This window comes from Sarcophilus harrisii, chromosome 2 (assembly GCF_902635505.1).
Source record: "Sarcophilus harrisii chromosome 2, mSarHar1.11, whole genome shotgun sequence".
Lineage (NCBI taxonomy): Eukaryota > Metazoa > Chordata > Mammalia > Dasyuromorphia > Dasyuridae > Sarcophilus > Sarcophilus harrisii.
In genome coordinates this window covers 261,277,422-261,297,026 of record NC_045427.1, presented here as the reverse complement: position 1 = coordinate 261,297,026, position 19,605 = coordinate 261,277,422, and the positions used below count along the sequence as shown (strand labels likewise).

The 19,605-nt window shown below is 46.2% G+C and overlaps 2 protein-coding genes across 2 annotated transcripts in view; one reads left to right on the top strand and one right to left on the bottom strand.

Annotated features, from left to right (window-relative positions):
- The first annotated feature begins 1,653 nt into the window (after positions 1-1,653).
- CCDC9B (coiled-coil domain containing 9B) lies at positions 1,654-10,913 on the top strand. The gene is given in 13 exon segments (XM_031952087.1): positions 1,654-1,759; positions 1,761-1,823; positions 3,028-3,141; positions 3,690-3,797; positions 4,891-5,079; positions 5,348-5,464; positions 5,967-6,115; positions 6,441-6,499; positions 7,011-7,064; positions 7,481-7,577; positions 8,225-8,282; positions 8,365-8,883; positions 9,699-10,913. Coding segments are annotated over 12 exon segments (1,581 nt in total). The 5' UTR covers positions 1,654-1,687; the 3' UTR covers positions 8,866-8,883; positions 9,699-10,913.
- A 6,132-nt stretch (positions 10,914-17,045) lies between these two features.
- The window catches only part of INAFM2 (InaF motif containing 2), a 2,874-nt gene continuing 314 nt past the window's right edge, over positions 17,046-19,605 (bottom strand). Inside the window, exon 1 of the mRNA XM_023500500.2 lies at positions 17,046-19,605. This exon is cut by the window's right edge and continues 314 nt beyond it. Coding sequence (XP_023356268.1) covers positions 19,269-19,605 — 337 coding nt within the window. The 3' untranslated portion in view covers positions 17,046-19,268.

The window sequence follows — 19,605 nt, the reverse complement described above, 5'->3', positions numbered from 1 at the left end:
TTTTTTATAATCTCTTTGGGATACAGACTCAGTAGTGATACTACTGGATGAAAGGGTGTGCACAATTTTCTAACACGTTATGATGGGCAGCATGAACTAATGAATAAAGAGCTGGCCTAGAAACCAGAGAGACCCGGTTTTGAGTCCTGCCTCTGACACATACTAACTATATGACTCTCTGGGACCCCAAATCACTCAAACCTCTCTGTGCTCCAATATTACAAGTTGCAAAGAAAGTCCTGACCTGTATTGGTAGAAGGTCTTTTCTCCTGTGGGAGTTCCCTATGCCAGTGAAATCACAGGTCCAGTTCCTATTTCTGTCCCTATTCTTAAAATCAAAGCAAGGAACAGTGCAGAGATTCATAAGTGAGATTCGTGCTCACCTCCAAGTAGTTCAGTCTAACTATCCATATAGGAAAAAGCAGAAGGATGAAGAATATCTGTGGTCTAGCCTCTCACATATGTTTGGATGGAAGCCTATGGAGTTCATTCATGGGCATCTATATTCAGAGGCAGCTAAGAGGACAAGAGCACTGGGTTGGGGTCAGGAAGAACTGAGTTCAAATCTCACTTCCACTTACCAGCTGTAGGAGTCATTTAACTATCATCTACTTCAGTTCCCCTAAGTGTAAAATGGGAATAGGTGATGTTATTACCCAATTCCCAGGGTAACTGTGAAGATCAAATGAGAGAAGATTTGTAAAGCACATTCCCTAGCACACAGTAGGTACTTAATAAATGCTCGTATCCTTCCTTTCTATATCTTGGGCGGTTACCGAAAAAAGACAATGAACTTAGCTTAGAACTGAAGCTCCATCCCCCAACTACCAGTGGCCTCCTTCCCAACTTATCTTGTATATTTTTGTATTTATTCTGTTCCTATTTATTATTCATTTATTTCTATACCTCCTCCTTGTCTTCATTAGAACATAAGCTATTTGCTAGAAAGGATTGTTTCATTCTTTAAACTTGTATCTCCAGTGTCTAGCACAAAGCCTGACTCACGCAGAAACTTAATAAATGCCTGTTGATTGAGTGATGGAAGGCTTGAGAGTGAGCTGAGCGGCCTTTGGGAAACTGCGGCCTTTTTTTTTAAAATAACCTAAAGCTTCTCCCAAGAAGAGAGGCTTATCTTTAGAGGCCCCTTTCATTCTGGAGCGCCCTTCTTCCAGCGCCCCCTCTCCCCTCCCATTTGTGAGAGAGCAGGCTGAGGTGGCACAGGATGGGCCGGCACCAGGGAATTGGGCACCCCCTTGTTTAAGGGGGCACCCCCCTGCATGAGATCACAGATGCATCTGGGGCTGCCGCCGGAGGGTTCTAAAATGGCTAAGTAATGGACCAAGTCGCTTCCTGCGGAGCAGGAGATGGGGAGTGGGAAAGGTGGGACGCCAAGGGTTGGGCGCCTGGAGAAGGAGGACGGCTCTGAGTTCTGGGACTCTTTTCCAGCTTGGATTCTTGGGAAGGAAAAAATATTCCCCTCCTGTGGAGCCCGCCAGCGTGGGCTCGGTCCCGAGCGAGAGCCGGCCGCTCCGCGCCCGGGCTGGGGCAGGAGGGAGAGGCCGGGAGGGCCGGCCCGTCCGGGGCTCTCCCGCGTGTGCGTCTGGTGTTGGAGGGGTGGGTGGGACCGGTGTGGCGCCGCGGAGGCACGCTTGGCCCCGAGCCCGGAGCCCTCGCTTGTAATCACAACATGATCTCGCGTGCGAAGCAGCAGAGCCGGCTGGGAGAGGCCGGCCGAGGCCCAGGTCCGGCTCTGCGCTGGGGCTCTGGCTTCCCCGGGGAGCTGCTCGCAGAGCCCCGCCGCCGCCGCCGCCATGTACCCCGCTGTGAGTGGCCCCTGGCCGGGCCAGGGAGTGGGGCGGGGGTCCTCGGCGCGCGGGGGGGAGCCGGAGGCCCGCTAGCACGGTTTCTCCCACCCGAGGAGGGAGAGTGGCTGTAGTGGGCAGCCGGACATGGCTGGGAAGGAGGGTGGGGTAGGGGAAGCTTCTGCTGGGGGCTCAGCGGCGGCCGGGCCGGGCACCGGGACTTGCGGCTGCGGGCACCGGTAAGGGCAAGGCTCCAACTCCGCTCCGAGGATGTCAGAGTGGGAAAGCAGTTCCTACCGAGGGAAGGAGGGCCCGCTCAGAGTCCCCACCCCCACTCTGCCTTCCTGGCTGGCTCCCTCGGTGCTGCCCAGGCAGCTGGTGGTAAAGGGCACCGAGGAGAAAGGGCCTGTGGGACCTGCTCCTGCCGAAGCCGATTGGTTGGCCTGGCCGTGGAAGGGACCCGGGGTGTAGGGGGAAGGGGGTTGAGGAGTCCCAGGAGCCCGGGCCAAATGGAATTGTTGCTTCTTTTTCCTTGGGGTTCTGATTTTGGGATGGAAATAGCCCACCCCATCCAACCTCTTGAATCCCCTGGCTGTTTCCCAGCTACGGTAGGTTTCTGTTGCCAGAGGCAGAGCCATTTATAACTCCGCTTCCAAGCTCAGCAACCTTGCTCCCCCGAGAGCTCAGAGGGGGAAGGGCAGTGGAGGTAGCTTCATAGGGAGCGGGAATGGGGTAGTTCCTCAGGGTTGGGCTGGGAGTTCAGAGGAGCCTGGATGAGTTCTTCCCTCGGCAGCTACCACTCTGCCTCAGGAGGCAGCAGATATCTGACAACCAGACAGACGGAGATGTCTTGCCTCCCTTTCCCCCTCAATATCAAGGCAGACACTTCTGAACTGGGAGTGTGGTTGGGACATAATAATGGCCTTTCCATGGGCCCCATCCCCTGTGACCTCTCCTGCTTCCCCTTTCTCCCTGTGATCCTAGCTCTGGCTCACCTCTTGTGGCACAGCCCACAAAAGGGGCTTTAGTCTGAGCCGGTCAACAGGAGGGCAAACTGAGGGAAAGGGGCCCCATCACATTCATGATGGTTCCTGACCTACAACTCTTCCAGACTAGGAGAGCTGCAGGTTGTAGTCTGGTTGGGGGGAGGAGAGAAATAGGGGAACTCAAGGACTGGCTAACGAGGGAGTCCTCAGCACCTGAGCTGAGCCGTGGGGCTTTGCAGGGGACTGGGGTGGCTGACTCTCTGCTTCGCAAGAAAGAGCAGAAGGATGAAGAGCTGGACAGGAGAATTGTGGCACTTAGAAGGAAGAACCAAGCATTATTGCGGAGGTATCAGGTCAGCAGGGGGCCAGGGAACTGGGTGGGGAGGGAGCGGAGGAAATGGAGGCCTGGGAAATTAGGGGAGGTGGATGAAGAGGACAGGAGAGACAAGCGCCCCAAGGAGTAAGTTATCTAGAAGAAGTGAGGCCAAGACAAACTATGAGGAGAAACCTGGCTGATTGAGAGACTCCACACACCTGTCCCTCTGTCTCAGGAACTATTTCTTGATCTGTGTGTCATGGTCTCTCTATTTGTTCCAATCCACATATCTAGTTGTGGATTGAGGCTGGATACATGCTGGCATCTCTCTCTGTGTCTTTACACAGTCCCTAAGTTAGTAGTGACCAGTGAATATGTCTTCTCATGTCTATCTTGGATTGTCTTTCCTTTTCCTTTTGAATCCCCTACTGCTTAGCACAATGCTTGGAACATAGTAAAGGCTTAATAAGCACTTTTTCATTCATACATTTCCGATATATTGTCCCTTCAAAGAGGCTGAGGGAGGAGGGTGGAGACTGTGTCTGTGAGATGCCCTTGAGAACTGACTCTTGGGATGTCACACAGGAGATTGAGGAAGACCGGAGGCAGGCAGAGAAGGAGGGTATGGCAGTGACTGCTCCTCGGCCACCTCGGGCAGACGGACTTACCATTACCATTACAAAGGCTCACAGTGTAAGTCTGGGCTCTATATGAGATCGTGTGTTGGGTGGGAGAGGATAGTCAGCCTGTGCCCGGTGGGTGGCTATGCTTGATTCCTCAGAGCTCTAAGGGCAAGGAGATCTTTCTTTTACCCATCAGCTGGTCTCAAGAAGTGCCCACACAATCACTTAACCTTCCTTTAATTAAATTCTAGTCAAGTCTGTAAGCATTTACTAAGTGCCTATGATGGAGGCATCTGGGTGTATAGGAAAATGGAGTGCTGGGCTTGAAATCAGACCTTTCTTCAAATCCCCCTTCAAGTGTTTACTAGCTGAGCAAGTCACTTATTCTGTCTAGCTCAGCTCAGCTGTAAAATGGGAATAATAATAGCACTCCCCTCCTAGGGTTATTGTGAAGATCAAATGAAATATTTGTGAAGCATTTACCAGTGCCTGGAAGCACAGTAGGCACTTAAGAAATACTTGTTCCCTTTTCTCTACCTTTGCTCCCATAATTCCCTCTACCTCCTGACTGCTCCTCACCAGGAGAATGAAGACATCCCCAGGGTTTGCAACTTCTCTCTTTCTTTGGGTCAAGGCAAGGGGTCCTGAAAATTAGCTTCTTCAACTTCACTGTCTATTGTTCCCTTCCCTTCCTGTTCCTCTCTGCTCTCCTTCACATTTTTTGCTGAAGGCAGCCCTTACTCTTGTTATCTAGGGTAGCCAGATTCAAACCTTGGGGAGTTAAAAACCCAGTTGGGAAGAGAAGAAGGAGGAATGGGGGGGGGGGTAAGAGACAAAGCCCCATTGTCTCTTCTCTGAAGATTTCCCGGCTCTTGGGTGACAGGGTCACTGAGGCATTTCCCTGCCCGCTGGGGTGGCACTGGGCCTCCAAAGAGTCTAATGCTGCTGGTATGCAAGCCTCTTTGTGGAGTAGACTGATTTTCATGGCTCCAATAATGTTCTTTTGCTGTTTTCAGAGAGAGTCCTTACTGGAATAGGAAGATGGGGGTGGGAATGGGAGAGGAACAAGACCATAGAACCCAACCATCCCAACTTCTGCCCATGGAACTCCAAGTTAGTTTTCCTTATGAATACTGAAGGGTTAAGGAACCCATCCCCTTCAGGAGAAGCGGGTGGTGAATGATAGGAGAGCAAGCAGTCATCCTAACAGCCTGGGCCCAGGAGTGAACAATGAGGAGGAACTTGGGGAGCAGGAGGAAGAAGAGGATGAGGAAGAAGAGGATGATCACACCTTTACCTTTCGGTTGGGGAAGCGGGTCCAGTTGGCAGTGACCATGGAGAACAAAGTCAAGGTGAGGTGATCCCCTGAGTGTAGCTGGGAGGGGGTTAGGGGAGGCTGATGGAGGATCACAGAGATAGGGATCAATCTCTGCTTACTCAGCTGCTCAGGCACAATCAGAACTCTGGGACCTAGCTCTCAGATCCAAGCTACTGACCAATTATTTCTCCTGCACTATATATATATATATATATATATATATATATATATATATATGTATTTACCCCACTTTTTTCAGCTTGAAGGTTTCTCTATTCTCTCCCCACACTCAACATTTCCAGGGCAAGAGGATTGTGTCAACTAAGGCTAGGAGTCAAAGAGACGAAAGCACTCTGAGAGGGGGCTCCAGCCTAGGAAGCCCCATGCAGATAGCAATCACTATGGAACCTGGACAAAAGGTAAGTCTTCCAGGATGTATAGGATCCAGGCAGGATTCCAGAGCCCTAGGGGCCTAAGTGCTGCACTGAGGGACTGGTAGAGGGAAGAGACAGTGGGGCAAATTGTATATGTCTAAAGAAGCATCTCTCCCATCTGTGGGTAGCTCTGAGAAGTTGCTTGAGGTACCCAAGAGTTTTCTGCTATAGCAAGAGGAATCACAAAAAGAAAGAAAGAAAGAAAAAGACCATATACAAGGTGGTTAGACAGAATTGGACTGGGTTTGCATGTGGAGAAAGATAAGTGAAGAGGAAATTATTGCTATTCACACTCAGCCTACTACAGATGAACATCTCAGTTCTAAGAATGACCTCTGGGTGGCAAAAGTGCCTTTTCTTCCCATATCCTTCCTAAGCCTTCCAAAGGATAGTGTTATAACTCTTCAAATCCTTGCCTTTTATCCTACAAAGATCCTGGGAGCTTCTTGTTCCAGACCTAACCTTTGCCCCATTTCCCTTGTCCCAGGCTGTGGGCCCAGGGTCCCAGGAGCTTGGGAGGGATTATGTTCGATGGAAGCAAGAGCGGGAACAGATTGACCTTGCACGTCTGGCACGGCACAGGGATGCTCAGGGAGAGTGGCGTCGTCCTTGGGATCTGGACAAGTCTAAGCATATGTATGTGCTATTGTGAGGGTGACCATATGGCTGGAGAGGGAGCAAGGTCCAAGAGCTCTGCCCAAAGGGAAGGCAGGATCTCTGACTCTGCCTTGGGGCTTCTATAATTTTTGTTCCTTATCCCATGCTCTATGCTGCACATTTTGTGTCTTATTTTCCAGGCCCCATGTCTTTCCATTCATGTTGTCCTTCTGTTCTACCGGACTGTGGGGAAGGTCTTTGGGGAAGTACAAGTCTGGATTGCAGAGGGTGTCCTTGTTGAACCACCCCGTCTTTGCAACTGCTCAGGAACACTGGTGGAAACTTAATTCTTATTTCTCAACAGGTTTCAGGATGCCAGCAAAGCCAGGGATCTGAGCATATCAGGGGGTAGCAGCAAAAAGGGTGAATAGGTCCCTCTCTGCTTTACATCCTACTTTCCTCTTACATTTTCTGACAATTTTGGGTGGAGAAATTTGAAGTATGGGTAAGGGATGATGATGGGTTAGTGATTTGGGGTTCCTTCATAGTTTAAGGAAGTTTCCTTTATGGGTTTTAATTTTCCCCTTTTAGTCATTGAGCCTTCCTTATCTGAACTGCATGACATGATGGGGGCAAGCACTGATCTCAGAGTCAAAAGGCATGGATTTTACTCCTAGGTCTAACATTTCCAAGCTTTGTGATAGGAATAAATCACTTAATTTCTCTGAATTTTAGTACAGTGCCTGGCACATTCTTACTGCTAATAAATTAACTTAAACTGGAATTGATCTTGAACTACCTTTCTCATAAGGCTATTGTGAGAAAGTGTTTTGTCAAGCTTAAAACATTGCATATGTGCAAGTTACTATTATAATTATCCTTATTTGGGATATCCAGTCTCCAAAGCCATTTCCTGTTCCATTTGTTCTCACAGGACCCAGGAATTACCGGAAGTTCCAGTCTAGGCCATTACCCCCTGATGAAAGAGGTAAGCAGAGTCAGGAGATCTAAAGAGAGGAGGGTTGTAGGAACAAAGGTTTTATATTTCTCCAGCTTCTGCATGAGATGCATAGACTACTGAACCCTGGGCTGATGGATCAGGTACCCTGACACTGCTCTAATGTGTTCTTTCTTCCATGAAGTCTTCTCAATTGAAAATGACATCTCCTGTCTAAAGTTTTCTTAGATAATTTCTTCTGGACCTTTCTTTTGGCCATATTAGATTCTATTTTGTACCATATTTATTTATATACTTGCCATTTCCACCCCAACCTGTTGGATTATAAGCTCTTTGATGGCAAAATTGTATCTTTTTTTAATCTGTATCCACAGCACCTGATAGTACCTCATACTTAATAAGTGTTTGTTGAATTGACAAATGAACGCATGTATCTTCTCTTGCAGGTAGCAGTGCTCACAGTGGGAACCTAGGTAAACCCAAGGTACCGGCCATGAGCAGTAAAGCCCGTGGGAAGGACAGGCTAACTGGCCGGGCCCGCAGGTAATAGGCACCAGGGTGAGCAAAGTCAGGCTTTGGGTGCCAGGTGAGTGAGTACTCCAAGCTGAGGCTGATCTCCTTCTGCCCAACCACGGCCTCTCCCTCCCCGCCCCTTCTCCCCATCTGAGACCAAGGACACCAGAGAGCAACGAGCCAGGTACCTGGTTTTCCCGTCCCTTTGAGGCAGGGTCGCTTTCTGCCCAGCTTTCTCCCTTGCTGCAGGTTAATGAGCTGCTGGGAGAGGCTGTCAGCAGCAGGAGCCCAGTACCTCTGGGAGGTTGCCGTGTAATTACAATAGCGACGTCCCTGGAGGTACTGCCTGGCATGCCTTTCCCAGGCAGCGCAGGCAGGTACATGCCTAGAGTCCCCATAGGAGGTACCAGCATGGGTAGGGTGATAAACAGCAGCTGTGCATCTGGAAGCAAGGAAGCATTCAAGGAAGTGGGGAGGGGGGAGACGACGACTCACAGGGCCGAAAGCAGAAGTGAGAAGGAAAAAACTTCTGAATTAGTTTCATTTTGTCCCCAAACTGATTGTGTGAACATTCGTACCTAAGTTCCTCCCTTGGGAGACACATTAAACTCAGCAGGGGCTGCAGGGTGCTCGGGGTAGAGGGAGAGGGGTGCCCACCATATGCTCTACCTGGACAGGTGGGATACGAAAGAGGGAGAGGAGCAATCCTGCCCCAGAGAGGAGTCCGAGAGTCAGGTGGGTACCTGAGGGATGCAGCTGGGACCAGGAGAGAGAAGAAACCCTGGACTCACTGACTCACCTCACTCCATTATTTCAGGGTTCTCACAACACACAGAGGTCACAGAATGAGGAGGATGACAAGCAGAGAGTAAAGAGGGTGGAACACAGTGACCAGTGTGGCAGTCAGGAGCCCGGCACCGGTCTGCCCAGCCTGGACGGGCCCCAGAGAGAGAGAGTAGCCAAGCCCAGTGCCAGCCACACAGGGTCCAGCTCAGAGCCGCGGTCCCCCCGGAAGGTCGTGCCTGTGCTTCCTTTCTTCTCCCCAGGAGACGCCAACAGCCCTGCGGCCAGAGGCAGCCGGCCAAGTGCGGGAGCCAGCCTCGAGGGGAGCAGCCTCCCCTCTCCTGACCCTTCAGAGCAAGCCCAGAAGCTGAGCCACAATATGGCAGAGCTGAGCATCCAAGAGGGCCCTGAGCAGAAGATGAGGCTCCAGGAACCTAGGGAGGATGGTGCAGGCCAGGCTGGAAGTCAGGGGCAGCCCTCCCAGAAAAGCCAGCCAAGGGCAAAGAGCGACGAGAAGAGTGGCGAGCAGGATTGAGGTGGATCCCAGAAGGCGGTGAGTGGCCCAGCTTTTCTACCTGGGAGTTTGGAAAGGAAAAGAAAAGAAGTGCTGAATCAAGAACCCTGAGCGTTCTGGGTAGCAAAAGGTTGGCTTCTGGTTTGCTGTGCCAGGCTGGCTAAAGAGCATGACACACTAACCAAAAAAAGCTGATTTGAGGGAACTCTCTCCCTCCCCAGATGTCACAGTGCACATCCGTGTGGACACGTTTGCGCATGTAAGCTTATACACCCATACGCTTCTTATGGCAGCACCTCAGATTTTGAAACAGCTGGCAACATATCCCAAATCCCCTTTGGTGCATCCTATAAGCAGTCACTCCCTTCTGCACTGAGAACAGAAATCGCTCATTGTGCTCAGGACTCCAGGACACACCTGTATCATTTACCTACCCACCGCTTCTTAGAGTCTGGGATATTTCAGATTTGTCTGTTGACTAGCTCCAGTCCTCCAGTTTGAGAGTTCTCTGCCCTCCCAATATAGTTTCCATGGCAGACACTGGTGGTTGGGTCCTGTGCTCTGTCCAAATCCCCTGCATTATAACTCACCTCATTTAGGTGCTACCTCACCTACCATCGCTTCAGTTCCCAAAATTTTGCCATCTCTCAAAGCTGTTTTGAGGAGTAAAAGGGGACTCAACTAATGGAGCGAGCTGATTTCACTAGCAGTGTGGAGAGAAAGAAGGCAGTCAGTTGACATAATCTGGGGGAACAGCAGGATCTGAATTAGCATCAACATTCTACCAAGTTGGGAGTAGAGTGGGAATAAGGATCCCTAGGGTTAACTATTGTATCCTTCTTTCTGTCTTTCAGAGTGATGAAAGAAAACCAGAATTTCTTTGAGCATCACTACCTATGGTTGATTCTCTTGAGTACCTAGTAGAATCTTTTTCTCGTGAATCTCATTTCCTGGATCTCATCATTTAGGCCCAAATTTCATCATGTATTTCCTTTTTTTTTTGCCAACTTCCTCCTCCTGAGCATTGCCCACTGCTGTACATCTCTGAGTTTTTCTATTTTATTTATGCCTTTGCCCTGCCAGAGAAGGTTTATCCCTTTGCCAAAAAAATGAACCTTGGACAGTTCAGAAGATATAAGGTCCCTATAATGCATGATTGAAGAGGTGATATTTGAGGAATGGAAGTAAACTCATGATCCTGGTTGGGCACTTGTGTTGCTGAATATGCTGTAGAATTCTGGAGGGCCTTGGACTTTTTTCTTTCTGGGATCACCATCTCTACTTTCAGGATGTGGAAAATCAGCCTCCTGAAATGAAATGCAGCCTTTAAAAAAGGCCTGAGTGGGATTGTGCTGGGTTCTTACAATAGGGAGTGAGGAAAAGATGAAAAAAAAAGATTAGAATGCTGGGATTGGTGTAAGGAGAGAATAAGAAAATCATTTCATGGCTTGTGAGAATATTTCTGTTCATATGGAAGTAACTGCTCCTGAGGGACATATTTTTGGACTCTAGGTTAAGATGGAAAATCCAGTTCCCAGCTAGGGAAACTGGAAGACCCTTATCTTCTAGCTGGACATATATAAGTCCCTGTAGTTGGTATAAAGCATTGCGATTCCTCTCTCCAAAGGAAAACTGCTTTAGAGGGGAGGCTGACCTTGAATTCTGACGACCTCTAACTACACCTGCCCTTAAAAGCAGATGACTATCCATCCGGATTGTGGTGCTTTCTTCACTGAGAAATTTGTGTGTTTTGTGTCTGCATGTGTGATATTATGGGATGAGGGATGTAGAATAAGGAACTGTGAGCAATGATTCAAGTTTTCTAGTGGGTTCCTAGGCTAGAGGAATCCAGGTTAGGATGGCAGCAAAGAAAGGATATTTCACTTGATGGGAATCTCAAGTTTGCAGAGCATTTCTCAAAAAGCTGTCAGGAGAAACAATGCCACAAATTTAGGTTTTAATCCCACATCAGAAGCTGAAGAGATTGGTGAGTAGCTACGGAAGGAACAAACAGTATCTCAACTGAAGTGAAATTGTAATCTAAAACAAATAAAATTAAGCATTCCTGACCAAATGGAAACTTTTTTTCCATTTTTTCTTCTCCTATGTTCTGCTTGCTTTTCACTTTGCTAACCTGAAGACCTCACACCTAGGGCAACTTTCACTGCTTTATCCCAAAAGAGATATTTGTTTCCATAGACTTGAAAAACACTAGATTCTTGATACAAGCCTCTTAGAAATCTCAGCTTGGCCTTCACAGTCTTCCGGTCTATGATCTGGGAGGGAAAACAAACTGTAAGAGATTTGGGAAGAACAACAGACTGTAAAAGGGGCAATCCTTGTGAAAATCTGGGAGGGGAGTAGGGAGAGAGTTTAAGGATAGAATTGTTCTGAAGCCCATTTTAAATCAAGGGAAAGGCATACTATGAAATTTTAAAGAGAAACATTTTTATATAATCCTGACATTTTCACTATCCAGACTGGGCTCAATATAGCTTAGCTCCAAACTTTTTTTTTAAATGTAATTAAGACGTACTGCATGGTCACAGAAATTACAAGGTAGATTCAGGTTCTGCAGGGCTATCCAGTTTTTTGGAAAGTATCTTGATTCTTCTTAACCATCAATTCTGTCACAAGGATTTGGGGGCCATTTCTCCATTTGACTTCACACTCTGGTTTCTATTTAAGTCTTTGGATAGGGCTGTTCCTTATCCTGCACTGTCTCTGCTCTGTTTACATCACTAACATTCTTGTCAGCTGCTGCTGAGCTACTCCCAAACCACAATCCTTATTTCTTTAATGTTCTCCCCAGTAGTTAACTCTGTTTTTGGAGTTTGCCTCTGAACTGTTCTACCCCGGGTTCAAACTTTGTCAACCATAGGAATACCCTGGCAGTATTCTCTTCCGGATTCCAGAGGGGGCTCATGTAGGTGTAGAAGGGGAAGCATTTGTGGCAGGAGCTGCAGGAAAGGTTATGGTTGTTGGGGTTTTTTGAGCTACAATTTCAGGTTAGTCTGCCGTTGAATCTTAAAACTGGCCTCAGGGAGTGGAAAAAGGGTTGAACTATAACAATACTGGAAAGATATAAGGAGACAGTCACTAAGACTCCTATACATGTAGGATCTTTCTTGAATTCTTGCAGTGATGGATCCAGGGGAGGGATGTGAAATGAGACCCAATTTCCCTTTTGCATTTAGCTGAGTCATTTGTATCCGTGTATTCCCCCAAGTTCAGCACCACAAGGTTATCAGGGTTCAGAGTAGGAAGCATTCACACAGGACAGTAAGTACTCTTAAGGAGTGGGAGATCTCAAGGCTGTGACAGCTCAATAGAGGAGCTAGTGCTACTTTTTCCTAGACAAGTCTGCAGGAGCTCAGACGTCAAGGCCACTTATTATCCATCCACTTGATGCCAGGCCTGGCACCAGGAAGAATGGTATGTGGCATCCGCTGCTCCTTTTATGGATTAGCTTGGAGAACAGCAGGCTGCAGGCCAGGGGGTGAAATAAAACACATCAGGACCTTTATAGGAGACAAAAGGGGAAGCTAGTGCAGAAGTCTCCTCCCCAATAAGATCCTCTCAGCAAGATCAAGTCTTTTATTAACCTTCAAAGAAGGAACATCACTGTTATTTTCCCCTTTCCTTTGTATTTTTGGAAGACCTTTCCATTCTGCCTTCTCTTCAACCCTAACTCTCTACCATACTATAACAGTTCTCTTCCTGTTACATAAGGATGGGACGTTGTTTGTCACTGAAAATTTGTTGTGTCAAAATCAAGGAGCTTCACATTAATGCAGTCCTCGATTTTATACCGACAGAGAAAAGGTTAGGCTAGGTAACTTTCTACCCTCTATAGTAATACTATAGTTTTCCTTTCCTTTCCTTTCCATTCAACCTCTCTGAGGGATAAATACTGTGTGGAAAAATAACACCGCATATTTATGAGGTATCTGTTCCCAAGAGCTAAAAGCAGGTTTGCATCTCACAGCTTCTAATAAATTCCCATTTAGTAATAGAAAAGTAAAAAGTAACTTAACTAAGGTTATAAAGTTATTGAAGGAGTAAATATTAGTGCCTAAATTCCAGGGTTATTTTGCTATATTGCCCCCACCCTACCAATAATATTTTCATTTGTATAGCACTTCACTTAGTGCTTTCACATACATTATCTCATTTAATTTATCAAAATGACAAACATAAATTATCCCCATTTTACAAGTGTGGAAACTGAGATGCAAGAAAATGAATCCATTTGGCTAGAGTCCCTAAGATGTTAAGTGGTAGAACTAGTCCAGTATTTTTTCACTATATTATTATTTTTGTTTTTGTGCCTCAGCATTTATAACAGCATATTACACACACTAGACACTTAATAAATGCTTGCTGGATTGAATTACTAAGCCAGTTGCAGAAAACTGAGTGGGCATAGAACTCATTTACCAAGGACAAGTTGGAAACAACATATCTTTAGGAAGTAACTCTGCTTTAATCTAAAAGTTTCATCTAAAAGCTGTCTGTTGATAAAGCAGAATGACAACTAAATTAGAAATGGAAGGTGTATTGATCAACACATCTCTACCTGAGTCGAATCAGAGGGTTTGTGTCCACTGAAGAAAGTCTCCTACCCTGATATGAATTGGTCTTCATGTTACCAGGACTTAGCAAAGTTAGAGGAAGTCTTCCTAACAAGGGTTTGCTATACAGGCCACATGTAGACCAGTTCATAGCCAGCTATTTGAAAGAACTAATCATGCATCACAGATGCTTTTGTGAGGGATGTGGTTTTTTTTGTGTGTGTAGTGAGGGAGATAATGGTATTGGTTTAGTGGGAAGCTTTCTTCCTACTAAGAGCCAGTTCTGCTTGCTATTTAGTTCTCAGGCAAGTATGAACACAAGCAGGGGTCAGAGAGAAGATAGAAAAACTAAGTTCAATCAGCAGAATGTCCTGCCAGTTATCAGGAAGGTCAGAATCATCATGGAGTATAGAGTGAAATTGTGGTTTTGGACTCATGCTGCTGATAGCTCCTTAGTGATGACTTAGCTGTTCCCATTTGTTCCATTATGCCCAATATGAGATATAGCTGTTTCTGTATTTGGAGTGGAGGTGACTATTAAGAACGGGGACATGTGACCAAAGAGAACCCTATTTTTTAACCTAACAGCAGGAACAAAAGCATCGCACCAGAGACAACAGCAAACCAGGGGCTGTGTCAGCAAATGGAACAGATGTAACTGAAAAACTGCAGAGGGAGCAGGTATTTTCAAAATACCAACAAGCAAACAGAGGCCTGAGCAGAGAGGCAGTGGATCCAGTTTTATAAAGTGATGCACATGAGAAGAGAATAGTTGTAGAATTATAAGGGATTTTTTAAAATCACCTCATCCACTTATCTCACATTATTATAGTCAAATAAAACAAGGGTAAAGAAGCATTGATTATATGCTTACTATATACCTTTCATGGAAAGGAAATTAGGGAAGACTAGAAGGTTTAAGTGACTTGCCTGAAGTAACACAGTTAATGTAAAAGCTAAGACTAAAATCTACATCATTTAGGTTCCAATTTGGTGTTCTCTCTATTGTGTCTCATACCTTTCCCCTACTTAGCAGAATATAATGGAGTTATCTGAAATGAGAAGAGCATATTCCAAGAAAGAAAACAAAAAAAAATAATCAGAAATTTAAAATGCAATCCACACTGTGCCCTTGGGAAATGTAAAAATCTATCCCTTTTAAGACTGGAAATTCATTTAATATTCATAGTAATTTTGTATTTCTCCAACATAACAATATATAGGAATTCCCATCTATTGCCTGAGCAAAACCAGAAAGCTATTTCAAGTATCTTGGCCCCTGTAGTCCAGAAAAATGTGAGGTACACCTGCATGCCCTAGATGTTAAAATAAATCAGGAAGTTCAGTGCTTGGAAAAGGAAATCAATATGCCCTCAATAACTTATTCTCACAAATCACAGGATGTGTTATTCACACCCACAAAGCCAGTTACATTTTGCCAAATGTAACTGAACTGTTGTAGCAGCCAATATGATAGGTATGGCTGTGATGCTTTTTTCTTTCTTTTCTTTTTTTTATTTAATAGCCTTTTATTTACAGGTTATATGTATGGGTAACTTTACAGCATTAACAATTGCCAAACCTCTTGTTCCAATTTTTGTGATGCTTTTTTCATAGAATAGCAAATTCAGAAATACTTCTCTATTTGCAGTGGGGTGGGGAAGGCATTCATTCTAAGGAGCTTTCAGTAGTTCCAAAATTCAGGTTCTATCCTTTTGGTTTCTTTAGACAAAACAAGTCGCTTCTAGTTTAACTTGAAATGTCAAACTATGGTGAGTGAAGTAAACACTAAAGTGAAATGCCCACTATTTGAGAATTTGCTGGTGGAGACAAAAGAACTGTAATAATAACAAAGCTAAGTGGAAAAGTTTCCGAAATAGTAGCTTCACAGTACATATACCACAACTTTTAGAAAGAAGGGGGTTATGCCACAGTAGCATTTCAGAGAAATACTTTTCTCTACTTCAATATCAAGTAAGGAAAAATTTCAAAACATAAACTTCCAGCTTTAACAACACAGGGAAGTCTCTAAAATCTCACTTTAAAAAAAAGGATTTTCTGAATGCCCAAGAATAAAAGCATAGAAATATTAGGGGAACGAACACACACACACACACACACACACACACACACACACGGTTCCAGTACTTCAGGTACAAAATAGACTCAAAAAGAAAGCCAACTTCTTGGCTTTAACGTCTCCCTGCTGGCTTGAGAGTTAATGGGTATTTCTGCAAGTAGGATTCCAACCCCTGCAAATAAGCTATTTCCATTCAATACTCCCCAGCCAATTGGGCCCTGTCTTGATGGAACAGTTCCCTTCTAATTAGACAGCAGGGGCCTGCATATTGCACAGTACAGACTACTGTCATGTGCCACAATGTGTGAAGCTGTGTACAGCTGTAGAAGCAACATGGAAAACATGCCCCCAAGAGGCCAATGCTTCAAAACAGCGGGGAGGGGGAGAGAGAGAGAAGGAGGGAGAGAGAAGGAGGGAGAGAGAAGGAGGGAGAGAGAAGGAGGGAGAGAGAAGGAGGGAGAGAGAAGGAGGGAGAGAGAAGGAGGGAGAGAGAAGGAGGGAGAGAGAAGGAGGGAGACGGAGAGGAGAGAGACAGAGACAGAGACAGAGAAAAGAGAGACAGAGAGAAAAGAGAGACAGAAAGAGAGACAGAGAGACAGAGAGAGACAGAGAGAGAGAGAGAAAGCATGTAACCCTTTCACTTCTTTGCTCTGCCTTACTCAGCCCTTCAACAAAATGCTATTGTGCAAGTTGAACAAGGGAATAAAAGCAGGGCGGACCTTTTCCAAGCTTCCCAGCAGACTACAAGGTGATGTCAAAACCCAGCAGCTGCCCCCCAGCAGCTCTTGTGAAGCACTGGCCTCAGGGGGCCCTCTAACATTGGTTCCTAGCTCCACATTTGTGCTGGGTAGCATTTAGCTAACAATGCGTTGATTTGAATTGCTTCCCCTGTACTTTGCTGCATGCCTAATCCCTTATGTTTGTACCTTGTTACCCAGCTTTTCAAAAACTGCCTTTTAAGGTTTCTGGAGCTGGCACTCCCCTTCCCTTGCTGGAAAGTTTCCTTTCCTCCATTCCCCCTTCCCCCAGTTAAAGCCATGAAGTAGCATCTTACAATGACTCTGGGCCAGGACTGCCCTGAAGAGTCACTAGATTAATAAATCCACACCATTGGAAACTCTTGAGCTAAACATGAGAAATAGGGTTTAAGAGAGAGAAAAGAAGCAATGGTATCAGGATTTTTAAAGCCTTACTTCAATTATCAGCTTGTCAAACATATAGTCATTTCTCATCCTCATCATTAAAATTTACTCAGTTACTACTGAGAGCTTACTGAAGCTTGGACACCTCAGATGAGTTAGGACAGTAAAAGACACTTTATGTTATCATACACAACTAATTCCCAAGATTTTTAATATTGCATCAAATCTAAAGTGAAGTTATTTCTTCTTTTATTAACCAATCTAGCCACATCCCTCAGAGTAGCCCTCCCTTAAATCTAATCTGTTTTATATCTGCTCATTTCATCCGAAGATACTCTTCTCCTGGTCCCCATCTTTTTCTCTCAGAGTTATCTCACAAAATACACAATAAAATTCTTACACAGGTTTAGGCAGAGTTCTTAGAATGTATTTTTGTTCACCTGAAAAATAAAACTTTTAAAAATATACAGGACTTTTGAGTACAGGTTTATCTTAGATGGCTGAATTATAAATAAGGTCTCTGAGCATGTTCACACCTAGAGCTGGAGCTAATGTCCCATTTCCAGTGAAGGCTTTAGAGAGTTAGTGGGGCAGCAGTTGGACATTAAAATAGTCTTGCTAGATTCTTTGATCCCAAGGTGAATTAAGACAGTCCTGAAATGCTGAGGAATCCCAGATGGTCTCTTGTTCAAAAGGTCTTGAGACAACAGATAAACTTACAAATTATTAAAATGTAGGACTAAAAAGTCACACAGTAAATATAAATTTCAGACTATTATTGAAGTAATAAAGGTGATTATTTCATGGTTTTTTTTTCCCCCCGCCATTCTCCCTACTGGGGAAAAAAAAGGTCCCATAGACTTCCTAATGACCATAGCCAGCAGTTAAGAAGTCTTTCTCTAGCCAGTACTCTTCAGAGTGCTACTGGCCTGTTCCTAGACTATTATAGCTCTGGTGCTGTTATCTTGGCCCACACAGGACAATGGCTTAAAGCATAGCTGCTGTCTGGTAAACTTGAATTGCAGCTGGCTAAAGACTAGGCCAGAAAATAGCAGAGATGAACTATTTCACACAGGTGAAAAAGGTTTTTTTGTTTTGTTTTGTTTTTTTGCTTTTCTTTTTTCTTAAAGTGCCATATTTTCCCAAAAAGGAAATACTAAAGGGTTTGCTCTCCTGTCACTGCACTGCAAGTATTTTATTTAGCTATTGCTAATGGCAGAGGGAAATGGAATCCAGATAGAAAGAATGACTCTTGCTCCTTTTAAGCCATGTCATTTTCCTTTGTTTCTTAACCCCACAATAAAAAATATATGCTGAATAAATGAGATTTTATCAGGAGAGAGAAAAACACATCAATGTACCTTTCACATGAATTTTTTTTCCTGTTTGCTGGCTAACAAAAGCTATTTGTGCCTAAACACAATTACAAGTTTGAAGCCCACCTCCGCAACCCTTCTGATTCTGTGGTACAGTTCCTAAACCAGAGAGCTGGTGACAAGGCTCTTATTTTACCAGAACAGATTTAGTCCCAAGGAGAGGGTTAGGCTTTCACTACAGGATCAAGAGGGAGGAAAGTCTATGCTTGATAAGAGTGTGATTACTGGAGTAATGCCAGACCTTGAAGGGCAGAAAAATTCTTGCCAGGCACTCTTTGCTCACTTTTCCCCAACCCACCCCAATGGTGGGAAGGTTAAGAATAAAACAGAGAGGTCTTGCTCTTTCCCTTCCTTCTATCCTGGCTCCAGTCCAGATAATTGGAGATGCAACAGGAAGCATCTTGGGAGGGTGGGGGGTGTCATCCCATTTCCCATTCTCCCAAAAAACTGCTTCCGCTCCTCCTGAGGTTTTTAGAGTGTCACATCAAGTCTAAAAACTAATCCAACAATAAGTGTTGCTGGTTTAAAGATGTCACAAATCAATCAACTGGAGAAGGATGGAGGAGAGGGGTGATGAATAAAGCAATTTCATGACTAAAGATACTGTGCCCTCCTGACTAGCTGCACCTGGGTAGGGGGGCAGCATTTTTTCTGGACGATAGCCCTTGCTTGACACACCAATCAGTAGCTATTCAGGGTGTGGGTGAATATATATAGTTCTATGTAATTATAGCTTCTAAGTGCATATGTCAACAACTATATACACGAATTTATAAATTAAATGCATCTGTGGCCATTTGCAACTAGGTTGACACCTGAGCTCCACTACTTATGCTTCCCACTTTTGTGGGAGCTTCAGCTTATAAAATGAGCCCCCTAGAGCTCCCTCCGGCCCCTGAGTCTGGGGTGGGGGAGATGGGAAAGCCCGGGATACCCCTCCCCCTTTAAAGATACTCAAGAGAGAGCTCAAGAGGGTTCGGGGCTAGGAATCTCCCCACCCCCCACCCCAACCATCCTCCTGGCTCGGGCCCTAGTGCATCACGGTCCTCTGAGGACGCAACAGAAAGCCAGCGGCGAATCTTGGTCCCTCTCTCCGAAGCAAATCGGGCCCGGGGGCGGCTGGCGGCTCCGGCCGGGGGTCCACACCCCCAGCCGACTCTCCCCGCCCTGCACCGGCGGCTGCAAAGTCCTGCTCCCCTGGGGTTGGGAAGGCCAGGGACGGATTCCCAGCCGCCCCCCATCCGGAGCGGCTTCAGCGACTCCCGGGTGCCGCCGCCGGAGCTTCCTCCTCTGGCTCTCGGGACCGGCCAGGCGGCCGGGCCGGGGTCCCAGCGTTCTGCAGCGGGGGCGCATCTTGAGGAGCCTCGGTCCTCGGCGAGGCCGTGGCGTTGGGCGCCCCTGGCGCTGCCCCTGGGGTTCCGGCCGGCGCCGTGACCGTGGCGTTGGAGGGGCCGGGGGGCGGGCCGCCGGGACCCCCAGAAGTGCCGGCCCCCACCGGCTGCCAAATGAGGCTATAGTAGACGGCGAGGACGATGGCGGCCAGGGACACGGACAGCACGTAGGCGAACACGGTGGCGAGCCGGACCCAC